The 14542-nt window shown below is 38.5% G+C and overlaps 1 protein-coding gene across 6 annotated transcripts in view; it reads left to right on the top strand.

Annotated features, from left to right (window-relative positions):
• kif6 (kinesin family member 6) overlaps positions 1-14542 on the top strand; it is a 569609-nt gene that overhangs the window by 43554 nt on the left and 511513 nt on the right. For all 6 annotated transcript variants that reach the window (XM_073056062.1, XM_073056057.1, XM_073056056.1 and 3 more), the window contains 2 exons: positions 5276-5423; positions 7132-7241. In XM_073056062.1, the coding sequence (XP_072912163.1) occupies positions 5276-5423; positions 7132-7241 (258 nt within the window). The remainder of the gene's footprint in view (positions 1-5275; positions 5424-7131; positions 7242-14542) is intronic.

Raw genomic sequence — 14542 nt, forward strand, 5'->3', positions numbered from 1 at the left:
GACCAGTTCTGCCTCGAGGAATGGAACAAAATTCCAGCAACTTATTGTAAGAAGCTTGTGGAAGGCTACCCAAAATGTTTAACCCAAGTTAAACAATTTAAAGGCAATGCTACCAAATACTAACAAAGTGTATGAAAACTTCTAACCCACTGGAAATGCAATGAAAGAAATAAAAGCTGAAATAAATCATTCTCTACTATTATTCTGACATTTCACATTCTTAAAATAAAGTAGTGATCCTAACTGACCTAAGACAGGGAATGTTTTCTAGGATTAAATGTCAGGAATTGTGAAAAATTGAATTTAAATGTTTTTGGCTAAGGTGTATGTAAGCTTCTGACTTCAACTGTATAATAATTCAGAATTATTTTGTAAAGAAAGTAGGGAGATCATTGAACAAGAGAACTGAAAGGGATCCCTTCTATTTTTTTTCTGCCTTCTGCATCTTTAATAAGTTGAAAGGTCCAGAACTCTATAGAGAAACACCAGATATTATTTCTGGAGAAGTTGTAAATGCCTGTTTCTAATAATATTGACCCTCTCATTACAATGCATCTTTGAGTTTGAAGTTTTTCATTGTTGCATTTTCCTTTCATTAGAGTGCTCATCTTCACAGTAACTGAAAGATAGTGGGCTTTGAATCCAAGTGTGCAATCCCCTAACTAAATAGATACTAAAGTAGTTTTCCTTCCCCCACTCCCTACCCTCCGCTGACAGACTCTGGACCCCACATGACAAGAAGGCAATGACGTACAGGGATTATTGGTGCATTCGACCATACAGATCAGCATTAACTTATTTCTTCTACAGTTGGTGTAATGGATTACAGTGCGCAAATGACACTTGTACTTGCGCAATTGGAGGTCAAGTTCAAAATTGTGAGGATGTGCTATATATTAAATTTCCAATAGTCGAAAGTCTCTACACCATTTGCCATTATTTAGCAGCTACCTTTCAGCACTTAAAGGTAGTTCTCAAAAAAAGGACTTTGATGAAGAAAATCACCACTGTCTCCAAAAAGCCATCATGATGGAAGGAAGGAAATTGTGAAGACCCAGATCTCAAAAGCTGACACCTTATTCATGATAACGAATGAATACTTGTGGTCTTTGCCTTCTTGTCTGCTTCAGTTAAGGAAAACCTACAAATCGCTCCCCTAAAGATTTGAAGAAGCATCACTAAAACTATTTCTTCAGAACCCTCCAAATCAGTTGGCAGTATGGGTGAATCAATGCTTGTTTATTCTCTCAGGCCAAATTCCTAACATTATCATTGCCACCATCTAGGGTTGGATAGGCCCCATCATTTAAATTACTGACTCTAGTCTCAAACACCTTGACTATCTAAAACAGGAGCACTTGGAGCTCCTGGACAAACAATGGGAAAATAATACAACATCCAAATGGATCTACCCACCTGCCTTGCGAAGCACCTCCTGTTCCATCTATGGCAGAGTCCTACAGAGGGCTCTTCAGCTACTTCAGAACCCTCAAAACCAGAGCAAAAGCAATTACGTTTGGTCCCAGGAACTGACTTAAAAGAAAAATAATTATCTATTTATAAGCTATAAAGTGGGACTACATCCATTGTAGTGATGTGAGGAAAAGAGCAAGGGAATGCAAAGGATTTTCCCTTCAAAGAGCCAGCACTGAAGCATGCACTTTTGGCTTATGGGGCTCTTTCTATAAATTTTGTAAGAAAGTGGTTTGTCCTTTAAAGTATGGTTATAGTTTAACCTTTAGGTCCATTGTTCCATTCTTACCCAGATTATTCCATATTTATTTGGTTAATGAAGGAAAGGCATCTGGATTAGATTTTGGATTCCACTCATATCTTTGAGGTGATGCATCAACATATGATGGCTTGAATGGGAAATTATTTGTGTGTGGGAGAGGAATCCAGTATCATGACTAGCAAAATATTAATGTTCAGCTTTTTAAAAATTGACATGATGAATGGATTACAGGCTGTGGTATATTTAGAGAGATCACACTATAATGAATTGATAATGACTATTATTTGTTTAAATTGCTCAATAATATCAATTATGATCTGATGCTGCTTCAAAACGGAATCCTTTAAATTATTTCCATATGAATATGTAGTGACTGTGTTGAGCTGTATTTTCAGAACCCAAACCTCCTAAGTATTGTGTTCCATTATTTGCTGTCTTGCACTAACTTTCAGGATTTAGTTGTCTGTAGTTTCATAAAGCACCGTAACGTCCTCATGACAGTACTTATGTTGAACAGTTATGTTCTCTTTTCATGGGTTTTTCTCTAAACAAGTCCTTACCAGACATTGGACTGACTGGCTGATGTGGAACTCATTACTAATTAGGTTCTCAGTCTACTAAAGTATGTGTGTTTTTCCCCAGTGGCCATTCATCCACCAGGAAGTACATTGACATTATCCAATACCATCCACTTAATTAACTTAATTATTAACCACTTAATATTGTAGCTGTTTTCCATCTTCATCGTCTGGTCTGGGTAGTTACGTGTTGTATGCTAATCCCTTTTATCATCTACTTTCTGCAGAACAGATTTCTGATGTTTTCAATCTTTTTGACAGTATTGATATAATTATTGAGAAAAATGGATCTGAATTTATGAATGCAAGATGCTCACATTAATGTGGATGGTTGATATTGTATTTTTAACTATTTCTCTTCTTATTCATTTGCTGTTGTTTTGCTTTAAATCAGGTTGTCCAGCTAGTACAGTATGTTAATGGTGCTCCACTTCACATAGAACTCATATGATTCCACTTGTAGATCTCCTGTAGTGATCTACATATTGTTAATCTGAAGTTCCTATACAGTTACATTGAATCTGCAACACATAGGCTGATTCTGTTTGGCTCACACTGATACACTACAACTCCTCATGTATTTGTCTTCTGGAATGCACCTAAAACTTTTGTTGTGGTTTGAGTTACTGCACATCATGGATTTGCTGAAGTTAGCTTTTTAGTTATTGTATAATTATCTTGTGTTGTTTTGGTTTCTGCTTGTTCTGTTTGGATTCTGAATTTAAGAGAAATAGTATGTTATGACATATTTATGCTGCAGTGTTTTAATGTTGGTATGATCTAATGTGCTTGCACTTGTCATATTAAGTGGCTTGCTTGGTGCTGAGTGATTCAATTACTTTCACCGTTCAGTTTGGTAATTGATTTGTATTGCGGTAACCCTGAGTTGTTCCTGCCAGTTTCGCTACTGCCAGTCTACTGCGTGTTAGTCCACTGCCTCATTGGCAGGTAGTGATTTTGCTAGCTTTTCTGCTGTTACTCAAATTGTTAGGGATTTGAAATGAATATGATAAAGCAAAGGAGAAATGTAAAATAATACTGGAAAATATACTGTCTATCTCTCATTAGACTAAGAGTTGACAGTGATTTAATCACATACAAAAGCTTATTAGAAAGCAGACAATGACATATAGATTTATTAACTATGTTTGGTTAATAAACCTCTATGCATTCAGTGACCAAGGAAGCAAGGCAACTAAAGTAATCAAAATGCATCGTCTGACTAAAGCACAAGTGAGTTTAAAATACCTGCATTTTATTTTTCAAATTTGGGTTATATACTTAGTAATTGCAACTATATTTTGTCTTATTTATTGATTGAAAGTTCAGCTTGCTGCCTCTATAATCCCACATTAGAATTTTGGTAATTGGCTAATATATTGAGCAACACTGACTTTTAGGAACAGGACGATAAAATTGGAAAAGTTGGGTCTCGTTGTGGGGCAGAGTTGTTAGGAGAGACAGAAGGTAGAAAGTTAAGCCAGAACTGCTGAGTAAAAGAGTAATGAAGTGCTAGAAGGTTGCATAAAGGGAATGTATGCTAGAAAGTAAGCACTCTTAATGGCACAGGAAAAAGGAATCTGGATGAAAGTAAAAGAACATGGAGAGAGTAAACTGGGATCTGAGTTTGGAATGACTAATTGGGGAGCTCCTGTAAAAGGTAATAGCTGATGTATATTTAGAAAAAAATGTAGATGAGTTTGAAGTAAACACAACAATGATGGAACTGAGGATAGAGAAGAAGGTTATCAGAGGATGCAGTGGAATACAGATTTTGGCAGAGCAATGGTAGTTGGAGTTTGATCCTGACAAGTGTGAGGTTGTGAATTTAGATGATGAAATACATGAGGAACTGTGTACTTTCTTCTGTATACAAGAGAAAGGTAGACAGTAAATGGCAGGTCTTTTTAGGAGTACTGATGTACAAAAGGATCTTCAGGTGCTTGTCCATAGTTCACATAATATAGCAAGTGATAGGGTTGTAAAAAAGGTGTATGACATATTTGCCATCATTGGGCATTGGGTATAAAAGTTGGCAAATTATGTTGTAACTGTATAAAGTTTTGGTGAGGCTATGTGCAGCATATTGTCTCCATATATGGTTGCCCCATTACAGAAAGGATGTGAAGGCTTTGGAGAGGGTGTAGAAGAGGTTCACCAGGATATTGCCTGGTTTGGAGATGGTTAGCCTTAAGGAAAGAATAGTCTCATTTCAGTGTCTTTGTTAGAACATTTGAGACTGCGAGGTAACCTGATAATTACATATAAAATTATGAGATGTCTCATATTCCCATATACACCTTAAATTCCAACTGGGTAGCCTTCAACCTGATGGCATAAACCTTGAATTCTCAAACCTCTGGTAATTACCCTCCCCCCACTTCACCATCCCCATACCTGTTTCCCTCTCTAATTTATCTCCTTACCTGCCCATCACTTTCCTCTGGTGCTCCTTCCCCTTCCCTTTCTTCCATGATCTTTTACCCCTCCTCCAGTCCTTTATCTCTTTCATCAATCAACTTCCCAGCTCTTTACTTCACTCCCCACCCTGCTGGTTTCACCTATCATCTGTCACCTTGTACTTCTTTCCCTCTTGCCACCTTCTCATTCTGATTTCTCTCCTTCCTTTCCAATAAAAGACGGTGTAGGTTTAAGCTGAGAGGAGAAAAAAAATTATCAGAGATTTACAAGATGATGATCAGTTCCTCGAGCATCTTGATTTTTTTCTCCAGGTTCCAGCATTCACAATCTTTTGTGTGACCATTTTCATTATGCTCATTGTTTTTCACTTTAGATGCTGCTGAAATTTACCAAGGCAAGTCCATGGCAATTGATTTGGCTTTAGCATCAAATACCAATTAATTTCTAGGTCCATATTTGTTAAATTATCAGGTTTTTCTCAGTTGTTAATTGTCACCTTTGTCAGTTCTGTATATGAATACTTGCTTTATTTTTCTTCCAGTGTTCTTGCAGGTTACAATGGGACAATTTTTGCTTATGGCCAGACAGGGAGTGGGAAGACGTTCACTGTCACAGGAGGGGCTGAACGGTATAGTGACAGAGGCATCATTCCCAGGACACTCTCATATATATTTGGCGAGTTTCAGAAGGTAAAATGTCTCATCTGCTTATGTGCTTTCAGTGCTAAAGCCATTCTACACTTGGCTACATTAACTAGGAAACTAGCATGTTGTCAAAAGTTTGTAAGTTACTAAGTCGTGAATTGGAACTTGAGAAAATATCTTGGTGTCAAATAAAGGTATTCTTTATAAAGGAAATATTGAGAAGAGGGTAAAAGAATTGCAGAATTTTAATCTACAAGACAATGGGTAGAAGTTTATTCTTGATCCCTTGCATTAAATGTGAATTTAATTGTAGTAATAGCATAACTGTCATTAACACACTACTGTATCCCAATTCTGAATTTGGTCCCGTGGACTCCTGTGAAACTGAATTTCAGAGGTGAACACAGTGTGTAGCTGTGGAAGTATATGCATTTAGTGCAAAAAAACAAGTGAAAATTTCTGTGCTTTCTTTTATTTTTATCCTTAATGGTCTTTTAATTATTACTATGCATCATGTCATTTCTGTATGCAGTGCAATGACATTTTTGCAATAAACCTATTGCTAGCTCTGACTGGGTGGGTACTGAATATTTGGTTTTTGTGGAATGCTGTTAGTTTTTTGTACTCTTAATGCTATGTGGGCATTGTCGACATGATGAGTATTTATTGCCCATTCCTGCTTGGCCTTTCAACCAAGTGGTGTGGCTTGTTGGGTATTTTCTGAGTGGAGCTAAAATTCAATTCCATCAAGGTGGATTTTGATTTGTAAAAATGTACCAGGTATGTGTAAAGCTTTTGGTCCCTAAAATACATTGGCCGAGTCAGATGGGAGTTTTTATGACTATTAAGCAACTTAATTTTTTTCAATATCTTTTCATTCAAGATGTATTAAACTACTTGAATCTAAATTTCTCAGCTGTCATTGCGAATTTTGAAGTCATCTCTGGATTAGCAGTTCAAGGTTTTGCATACTAATTCAGTAACTTCGTCATTTTACTTCCTGTGTGCAAATGAAATATGATAACTTTTCACCTTCACTAGAGAGGTGCATTCTGCCTCTGTGCAACTGAGGGCGGACCAACATGACCAGATCCATGTCCTTAAAATATGCATTTTCCTAAAGGTACTTTCCTTTAAGATTGGTATTTAAGCTTTTCATCCACAACTTCCATTCTTGTTACTTATCTTAGTTCCTTTTCTAAATAATTTGCAACAGTGGAGCAATGTGAAAATGAGGCCATTAGCTACCCTCACTTTCTGAAGCTGGATAATGATTTTCCCACCTGTAATGATTTGTTAACGAAGTGGAAAACACAGGACTTGTTGCCTCCACTATCACTTCCTAGGCTTTGGTTCAAACAACTTGCAACCCTTTTTTGGTCACCTGCTGATCACACCTCCTCACCTGATCCATTTATTGCCTGTCCCACTCCTTCCCCTCACCTCTTTTACACTGGTTATTTTGCCTTTGCTTTTTCAGTCAAATTGAATGGCTTCATTCGGACTGCCCATTTCCCTCTATAGAGACTGCCTAACGTGCTGAGTTCCTTGAGCAGATTATTTTCTCGCTGTTACTGGATGGCAAGTATCTAATCTGAAGATGTTTAAAATAAATTGTTCCGGGAAACTATTCAGCTGAAAATTTGGGAATGAAACAGTTAAACTATAGGGGCTGCCACTATAAGTTATATTTTCAACCAACTTTATTGGACTCATTCATTATTTTAATTTTATTTCATTTCTGTTGGATCAGGACAGCAGCAAAGTCTACACAACCCATATTTCCTATTTGGAAATTTACAATGAATGTGGTTATGATCTCCTTGATCCACGTCATGAAGCCTCCAAGCTTGAAGACTTGCCGTGAGTTCAATTCATCTTGGCTGCTTATTAATTTAATCTACTGTTTTTTTCAGTACCACACCCCCGCCATTTCAGCAGTTCATATGAGGAAAATATTTATAACTACAAAAGGAAAGATTGTGGGATATTTCAACATTTGTATCCATCCACATTGGCTGTCTGTTTATGACATTGAAAACATTTATTGACTCATTGTTTCTGAAGAAGGCTGATTATAGCTTTGAAGATCTTGTGGTTATGTTTTTTTTGTTTGAAGTTGGTCTTTGTTTATTTTCTCTTTCTTTTAAAAGCAAAACCAAATTGTTATGTTCTCTCAGAGGAATGAGCATCTACCAGTCATTGTGGAAACTTGTAGAATGAATTGGGGAATGCCAGTTGTTAGAAATTGTTTAACTGGGTGCAGCATTGAATTAATGATGAATCACAATTCTTGAATACAAAACACAATTTTCCAATCTTTAGTTTGCAATTTCTTATGAAATACAAGATATATGCTGAGATTTTGAGTTACTTCTGCCTGTAATTAATGTGAAACTAAAAGTTTTTCATGGATCCAGAAGAGACTTCAAAACTGGACTTTCTTGCGGTCTGAGATCTGAATAATGTCTGTAATTCCCAAACAGGTAATGACGCATGTTTATCGGTGAAAAAATCTGAAACATGAAAAATCTGGGACTAGACAAGATAGCTGCTATCTTGCTTTCTCTGTCTGTGTTGTTTAGAGTCAGGTTACATTCTTAAAATAAGGCTTTGCCATTCAGGACAGAAGGTATTTTTTCACCTGGGTATGTAATGAATTTTTGTAATTCTCTAACCTGAAAGGCTACAGAGGTTCAGTCAGCAAATTCATTGATGAAATTAAAAGATTTTTTGATATGAAGGGAATCAAGGGCATGAAGTTAGTATAGGAAAGTTGTGCTGAGGGAAAAAGTCAATCATAATCTTACTGATTGCAAGAAGGCACAAGAAGCCAAATAGCCTGCTCCTGCTTCAGAATATTGTGCTTAAAAATTAAGATGCAAAATCATTTATTTCATATTATATTTTATTGATAGAATTTTGTAGTGCTATAAAATTGGATTCTTTTCTCTTTTTCACATGTGATCCTTCATGCCACTTTCTTGTTCTTTTTAAAATCTACTCCATAGGCATTTTCATATTGGTCTTCACCCTTTTGCAATCCAACTGTGTAATGTGTAAGCCTCACTGTTCGACCAAAGCCATCACATTTGACTTTCAGCACTAACTCTACTACCTGTTTCTGTCTCATTACCCTGATACTGCACAATCTCCGTGTCTTACTAGATTTTGTCCCGAGCCTTTGCCAAAGTTCCAATTTGTTTTGTCTTTGTCTTTTCCTGTCTTTGTCAATAATTCTTGTCCTTTTTCACTGATTTCTTTTGAAAATTTCAGCTATCCTTCATTATGTTCTGTACTAACTTTTTTTGTTCATCCATGTTATTTGTAGTAGATGTAGTGAAACTGCATTCAAGATCCTTAAAGTCATCTTCAATTCCCACCACATACTCATCACAGCCTAAGTACAGAAGTGTCTCCAGCTGTTTGTACGTGTGTGCTCCTTACTTTTCTGAATTTTTTTCTGAGGTCAAGAGCCTTAAAAATGACATTGCTTTCACCTCTCTTTCTTTAAATTTAGAATTCTCTTTCCAAATACTGTTGCCTAATTCAACTCATCGTTTTTAAAGCCTCCACATAATTTATTCACAAGTGAGAGAAGATCTGCAGATGCTGGAAGTTGAAGCAATACACAGAAAATGCCGGAGGAATGCAGCAGGCCAGGTAGCATCTGTGGAACAGAGTACAGTCAACATTTTCAGCTGAGACCCTTCAACAGGACCAGATTTGGAGACCGCTTCGCTGAGCATCTTTGCTCCATCCGCCAGAACAAGCAGGATCTCCCAGTGGCCACCCATTTTAATTCCATTTCCCATTCCCATTCAGATATGTTTATCTATGGCCCCCTCCACTGTTGAACAACACCTTATATTCCATTTGGGTAGCCTCCAACCTGATGGTATGAAAATCGATTTCTCAAACTTCCAGTAATGCCTCCACCTCACTTCACCATTTCCCATCCCCTTGTCCCTCTCTCATGTTATCTCCTTGCCCGCCCTCCCCTTCCCTCTGGTGCTCCTTCCCCCCCCCCCTTCCCTCTGGTGCTCCTTCCCCCCCCCCCCCCACTACTTCTTTCTTCCAGGCCTTCTGTCTCTTTCACCAATCAACTTCCTAGCTCTTTGCTTCATCCCTCTGTGGTGAACTAGATATACCTGTCTGACTGCTCCTGTGGCTCCTCCCACAGACCCTGCTGACTGCTCCTGTGGCTCCTCCCACAGACCCCTGTATAAAGGCGACTGTGGGCTGCTGCTCTCCCTCATTTTCCCCAGGATGTAGTGCTGTTTATTCTTCCAGTCAATAAAAGCCGATATCTCACTTCCTAAGTCTTAGCGTGAGTTATTGATGGTGCATCACCCTCCCCCTCCAAGTTTCATTTGTCGTGTGGCGTTTCTCTCCCCACCCCCCTACCTTTCAAATCTACTGCTCAGCTTTTTCTCTCCAGTCCTGCCGAAGGGTTTCAGCCCAAAACGTTGACTGTACTCTTTTCCATAGATGCTGCCTGGCTTGCTAAGTTTCTCCAGTATTTTGTGTGTGTTGCACATAATTTGTTTGGCCATTTCTTTGGCTTCTTAATGATGTTTAGAGGTTTTCTTGAACAGATATTGTTAAATGCATTGTAATGCCCTATACCTACAAGTCCTTTTACCCATTGAATTGTAAAATGGTGGTGGTGGTTGTCCATCATGTCCGACAATGACAGAAAAACTGTGTGGGAGAGTTTTTAAAATGGAAAAGCCATTGAACTGGGGCAGTTCCACTCTCTTGATCGCAGAAGTCCAATTCCAGTGGTATGAACAAGTGTCACAAACTGCAGTCTTCCTTGGTTGCAGTGGATGATCATGACGTCATCTGTGACTTGTCGTGCCCTTTGCTGTCTATGGAGTGTTGCAGGACTGCCTTCCTGGCCATTGGATGTCGCTGTAGATCTCATCTACCCAATCACCTGGAGCTGACCATGTGCTGGAACAGGCTTGTTCCTAACTCACTGGAGTATGAGGCCATTAGCTATCCTCACTTGGTTTAGCCTACCTGTTGAAATGGTCTGCTAGGATGTGGCGACTGTCACATGCAAACAGCTTCTTGGAGCCACAGGTGAGAGCTGAGTGTCTGGTGGGGACCAAAGGTGAGTGAGCTGCCCCAGAATGGACATGACAAGCCTTTTCACCAGAGGTGTGCTACCCCTCCCTGGATACGCTTTGCACCACTGATGTAAAATACCCAAGACTAAAAAAGACTGTTAAACACAGCTCGAAAGCACGTTGAATTGCTTTTAAAAATTGTATTAATCTAGAGTAGGGAAATTTTGTATGCATACATGGGTGTCTTGGCTTCTATTTTTTATGTTTTTAATTACGACTAGGCTTTCTTGTCAGGCAGTTGTAAGAGATCTCTGTAGGGCAGATGTAATCTGTGAATTCTGCTATTACCCCTGGAGGCCTCTGTGCAAAGACGTATCCCCTATATAGCCTGTCCAGGTCCTTCTGACCTCCTAGAGAGCCTGCCATCTAAATAAATGTTTACTGTAATGATGAGAAGCAGTTGCAGACTCTCCCCACCAATTCAAAGAGCTTTGCTAAGATTGTGGTATATTCCTTTAAGAGCTAGCAGCAAAGATTGCACCTGCTGTGCTATGTAGTTAAAAGCAGCAAGAAATTGTATATTCAGTAAAGAAAGCTGCATTGGAATAGATGTGGATTTACACAGAGAAACATGATCATGCTGTTCTGTTAACCGTGCAATTGAAGTTCTTACACTTCATAAGACTTTCATAGGCCGATGTAGTCATTCAAATACTGGTTTGATGGCAAAAACATTTCTCGACTCTGTTTTGGTGATTAGATTTCATTTGTTTGGACCTATTTCATTGTATGAACATCCTGCCCTGTGGATTTGTAAATTCCATGATTTATATGTGCAGATTTTGATGCTGACATCTTAACACCATTATCCTCATTTATTTTAAACGTAAAGGTATTTTCACCAAATAAACGTGACTTTCAACAAACTGTTAAATTTTATTGAATTGTCATTGTTATAGTACAATCTGAAGAGCTCCTATTTGAATATTTTCCATAAACTTTCACTGGAATAATTACATGTTACAGAGAAAACTCTAAACAACTACTTCGGCCCATTTTAACAGAAATCGCTCTGCATAAGTAACAGTGGATCTTCAGTGGAACTTGTAGTTTCTAATTGTAACTCACACTCTTAACCATATTCAAATACAGTATATTTGCACACTCTATTGATTTTAGATTACATTGGTAGCAGCATTTTGCATAATTCCTTGACCATCTTTTCAGTCAGAATCAGGAAACTGCCATGTTCATTTGATAGATTACAAAAATATGAACAGGAATTTGCTTGGATCATTGGCTGATTTGGAACAGGCTGTTCAACTTCTTTTAAAAATAAAGAATATAAAACAGCAGCATTTACATTAGCAAACAGAACTTCTAACCAGGTTATGGTGCTGGAGCAGGATCTGATGGATTTAGAGTCGTAGAATCATAAAACACTGCAGCACAGAAACAGGGCTTTCGGCCCATCAAGTCTGTGCCAAACTATTAATCTAGAGAGTCCCATTTGACCTCCATACCTATCCATGACATCCATGTACCTATCCAAATTTCTCTAAAATGTTGAAATTGAACCCACATCCACCACGTCTTCTGGCAGTTTGTTCCACAGTCTTTATTGAGTGAAGAAATTCTCTGTCATGTTCCCCTTAAGCATTTCACCTTTCTCCTTAACCCATAACCTCCAGTTCTAGTCTCACCAACCTCAGTGGGAAAAGCCTGCTTGCAATGACCCTATCTATATACCTCTATCAAATCTCTCCTCAGTATTCTGTGTTCTGGGGAATAAAATCCAAACCTATTCAACCTTTCCCTATGGCTCAGGTCCTCAGCTCCCAGCAGCATCCTTGTAAATTTTCTTTGCACTCTTTCAATCGTACTAATTTCTTTCTTGTAGGTGGGTGACCAAAACTGCACATTTTACTCTAAATTAGGCCTCACCAATGTCTTATACAACTTCAGCAGAACATCCCAATACTTTGATTTATGAAGGCCAATGTACCAAAAGCTTTCTTTGCAAACCTATCTACCTGTGACACTACTTTCAAGGAATTATGGATCTCTATTCACAAAGTAGCTGGTGGTATTTTAGGAACAATTATAACATTTAAAGAGCATTTATGAATACTTAAGTTGACTATGCATAAAATGATATGCACCTAATGTGGGCAAATGGGATTATTGTAGATGGCAAAAAGGCCAACTAAAGAACCATATGCTGTATAACTCTTGAGTCTGTGTGCTACATCCTTTGTTACTTTGGTTTGTCAGCGGGACAAGATATATCTAGGAATATATGTGACTATCACTAGATGAACAATGACCTGACTTCAGTGGTTGGGAAGATGTTGGAGTCAGTTGCCAACGATGCGGTTATGGAGTACTTAGTGACATAAGGTAGGACAAAGTCATCATGGTTTCCTTAATAAGAACTTAAGAAATAGGGGCAGGAGTAGGCCATCTGGCCCATCGAGCCTGCTCCGCCATTCACTGTAATCATGGCTGATCTGGCCGTGGACTCATCTCTACCTACCTACCTACCTTTTCCTCATAACCATTCATTCCCCTTAAGGAAAAATCTTGCCTGACAAACCTGTTGGAATTATTTGAGGAGATTACAAGTAGGATAGATACAGGGGATGCAGCGGATTATTATTTAAATGGTAAAAGATTGCAGCATGCTGGTGTGCAGAAGGACTTGGGAGTGCTTGTGCATGAATTGCAATAGGTTTGTTTGCAGGTGCAGCAGGCTATCAAGAAGGCAAATGGACTGTTGGCCTTCATTGCTAGAGGGCTTGAATTTAAGAGCAGGGAGGTTATGCTGCAACTGTAGAGGGTTCTGGTGAATTAGATTTAGAATTTATTTAAATCTTATATCCATCCCATAACATATGGAAATAAAAATATTTGCATTATGACTCAGTTGCAATGTACAGACATGTGAATTTCAAAGTCTGATGGCTTGTAGAAAGAAGCTGTCCCATGAGGCTGCATCTGGAGTAGTTCGTGCAGTTCTGATCTCCTTACTTGAGGAAGGATATACTGGAAGTTCACCAGGTTGATTGCAGAGATGAGGGGGTTAGACTTTGAGGAGAGATTGAGTTGCCTGGGACTGTACTCTCTGAAATTTAGAAGAATGAGAGGAGATCTTATAGAAACATATAGAATTATGAAAGGGATAGATAAGAAAGGCAGGAAAATTGTTTCCACTGGTAGATGAGACTAGAACTAGGGGACATAGCCTCAAGATTCGGGGGAGTAAATTTAGGGCAAAGCTGTGGAACATTTCCTAAAGAGTGGTGAATCTGTGAAATTCTCTGCCCAATGAAGTAGTGGAGGCCACCTCAGTAAATATATTTAAGACAAGATCAGTTAGATTTTTGCATTGTATGGGAATTAAGGATTATGGGGAAAAGGCAGGTATGTGGAGATGAGTCCATGGTCAGGTCAGCCATGATTTTATTGAATGGTGGAGGAGGTTCAATGAGCTAGAGGGCCTACTCCTCCTCTTATTTCTTATGTTCTTGTGTTCTTATGTATATTTGGACTTTAATAATGCCTTTGACAAGGTGCCACACATGAGGCTGCTTACCAATTTAAGAGCCCATGGTATTATAAGAAAGTTATTGGCATGGTTAGAGCATTGGCTGATTGGTAGGAAGCAGCATGTGGGAATAAAAGGATTCTTTTCTGGTTGGCTGTCAGTGACTAGTGGTGTTCCGTAGGGGTCGGTGTTGGGACCACTTCTTTTTATGCTGTATGTCAGTGATTTAAATGATGGAATAGATGGCTTTGTTGCCAAATTTACAGAAGGTACAAAAATTGGTGGAGGGGCAGGTAGTATTGAGGAAACAGGTAGGCTGCAGAGGGACTTAGACAGATTAGGAGAATGGGCAAGAGATTGGCAAATGTAATACAATGTTGGAAAATGCATGGTCATACACTTTGGTAGTAGAAATAAATATGCATTTTTTTAAATGGGGAAAAAATCCAAAAATTTGAGATGCAAAGGGAGTTGGGAGTCCTTGTGCAAAACATCGTAAAGGTTAACTTATAAGTAGAGTCAGTGTGAGGAAGGCAAAT

The sequence above is a fragment of the Hemitrygon akajei genome, chromosome 9 (assembly GCF_048418815.1).
Source record: "Hemitrygon akajei chromosome 9, sHemAka1.3, whole genome shotgun sequence".
NCBI lineage: Eukaryota > Metazoa > Chordata > Chondrichthyes > Myliobatiformes > Dasyatidae > Hemitrygon > Hemitrygon akajei.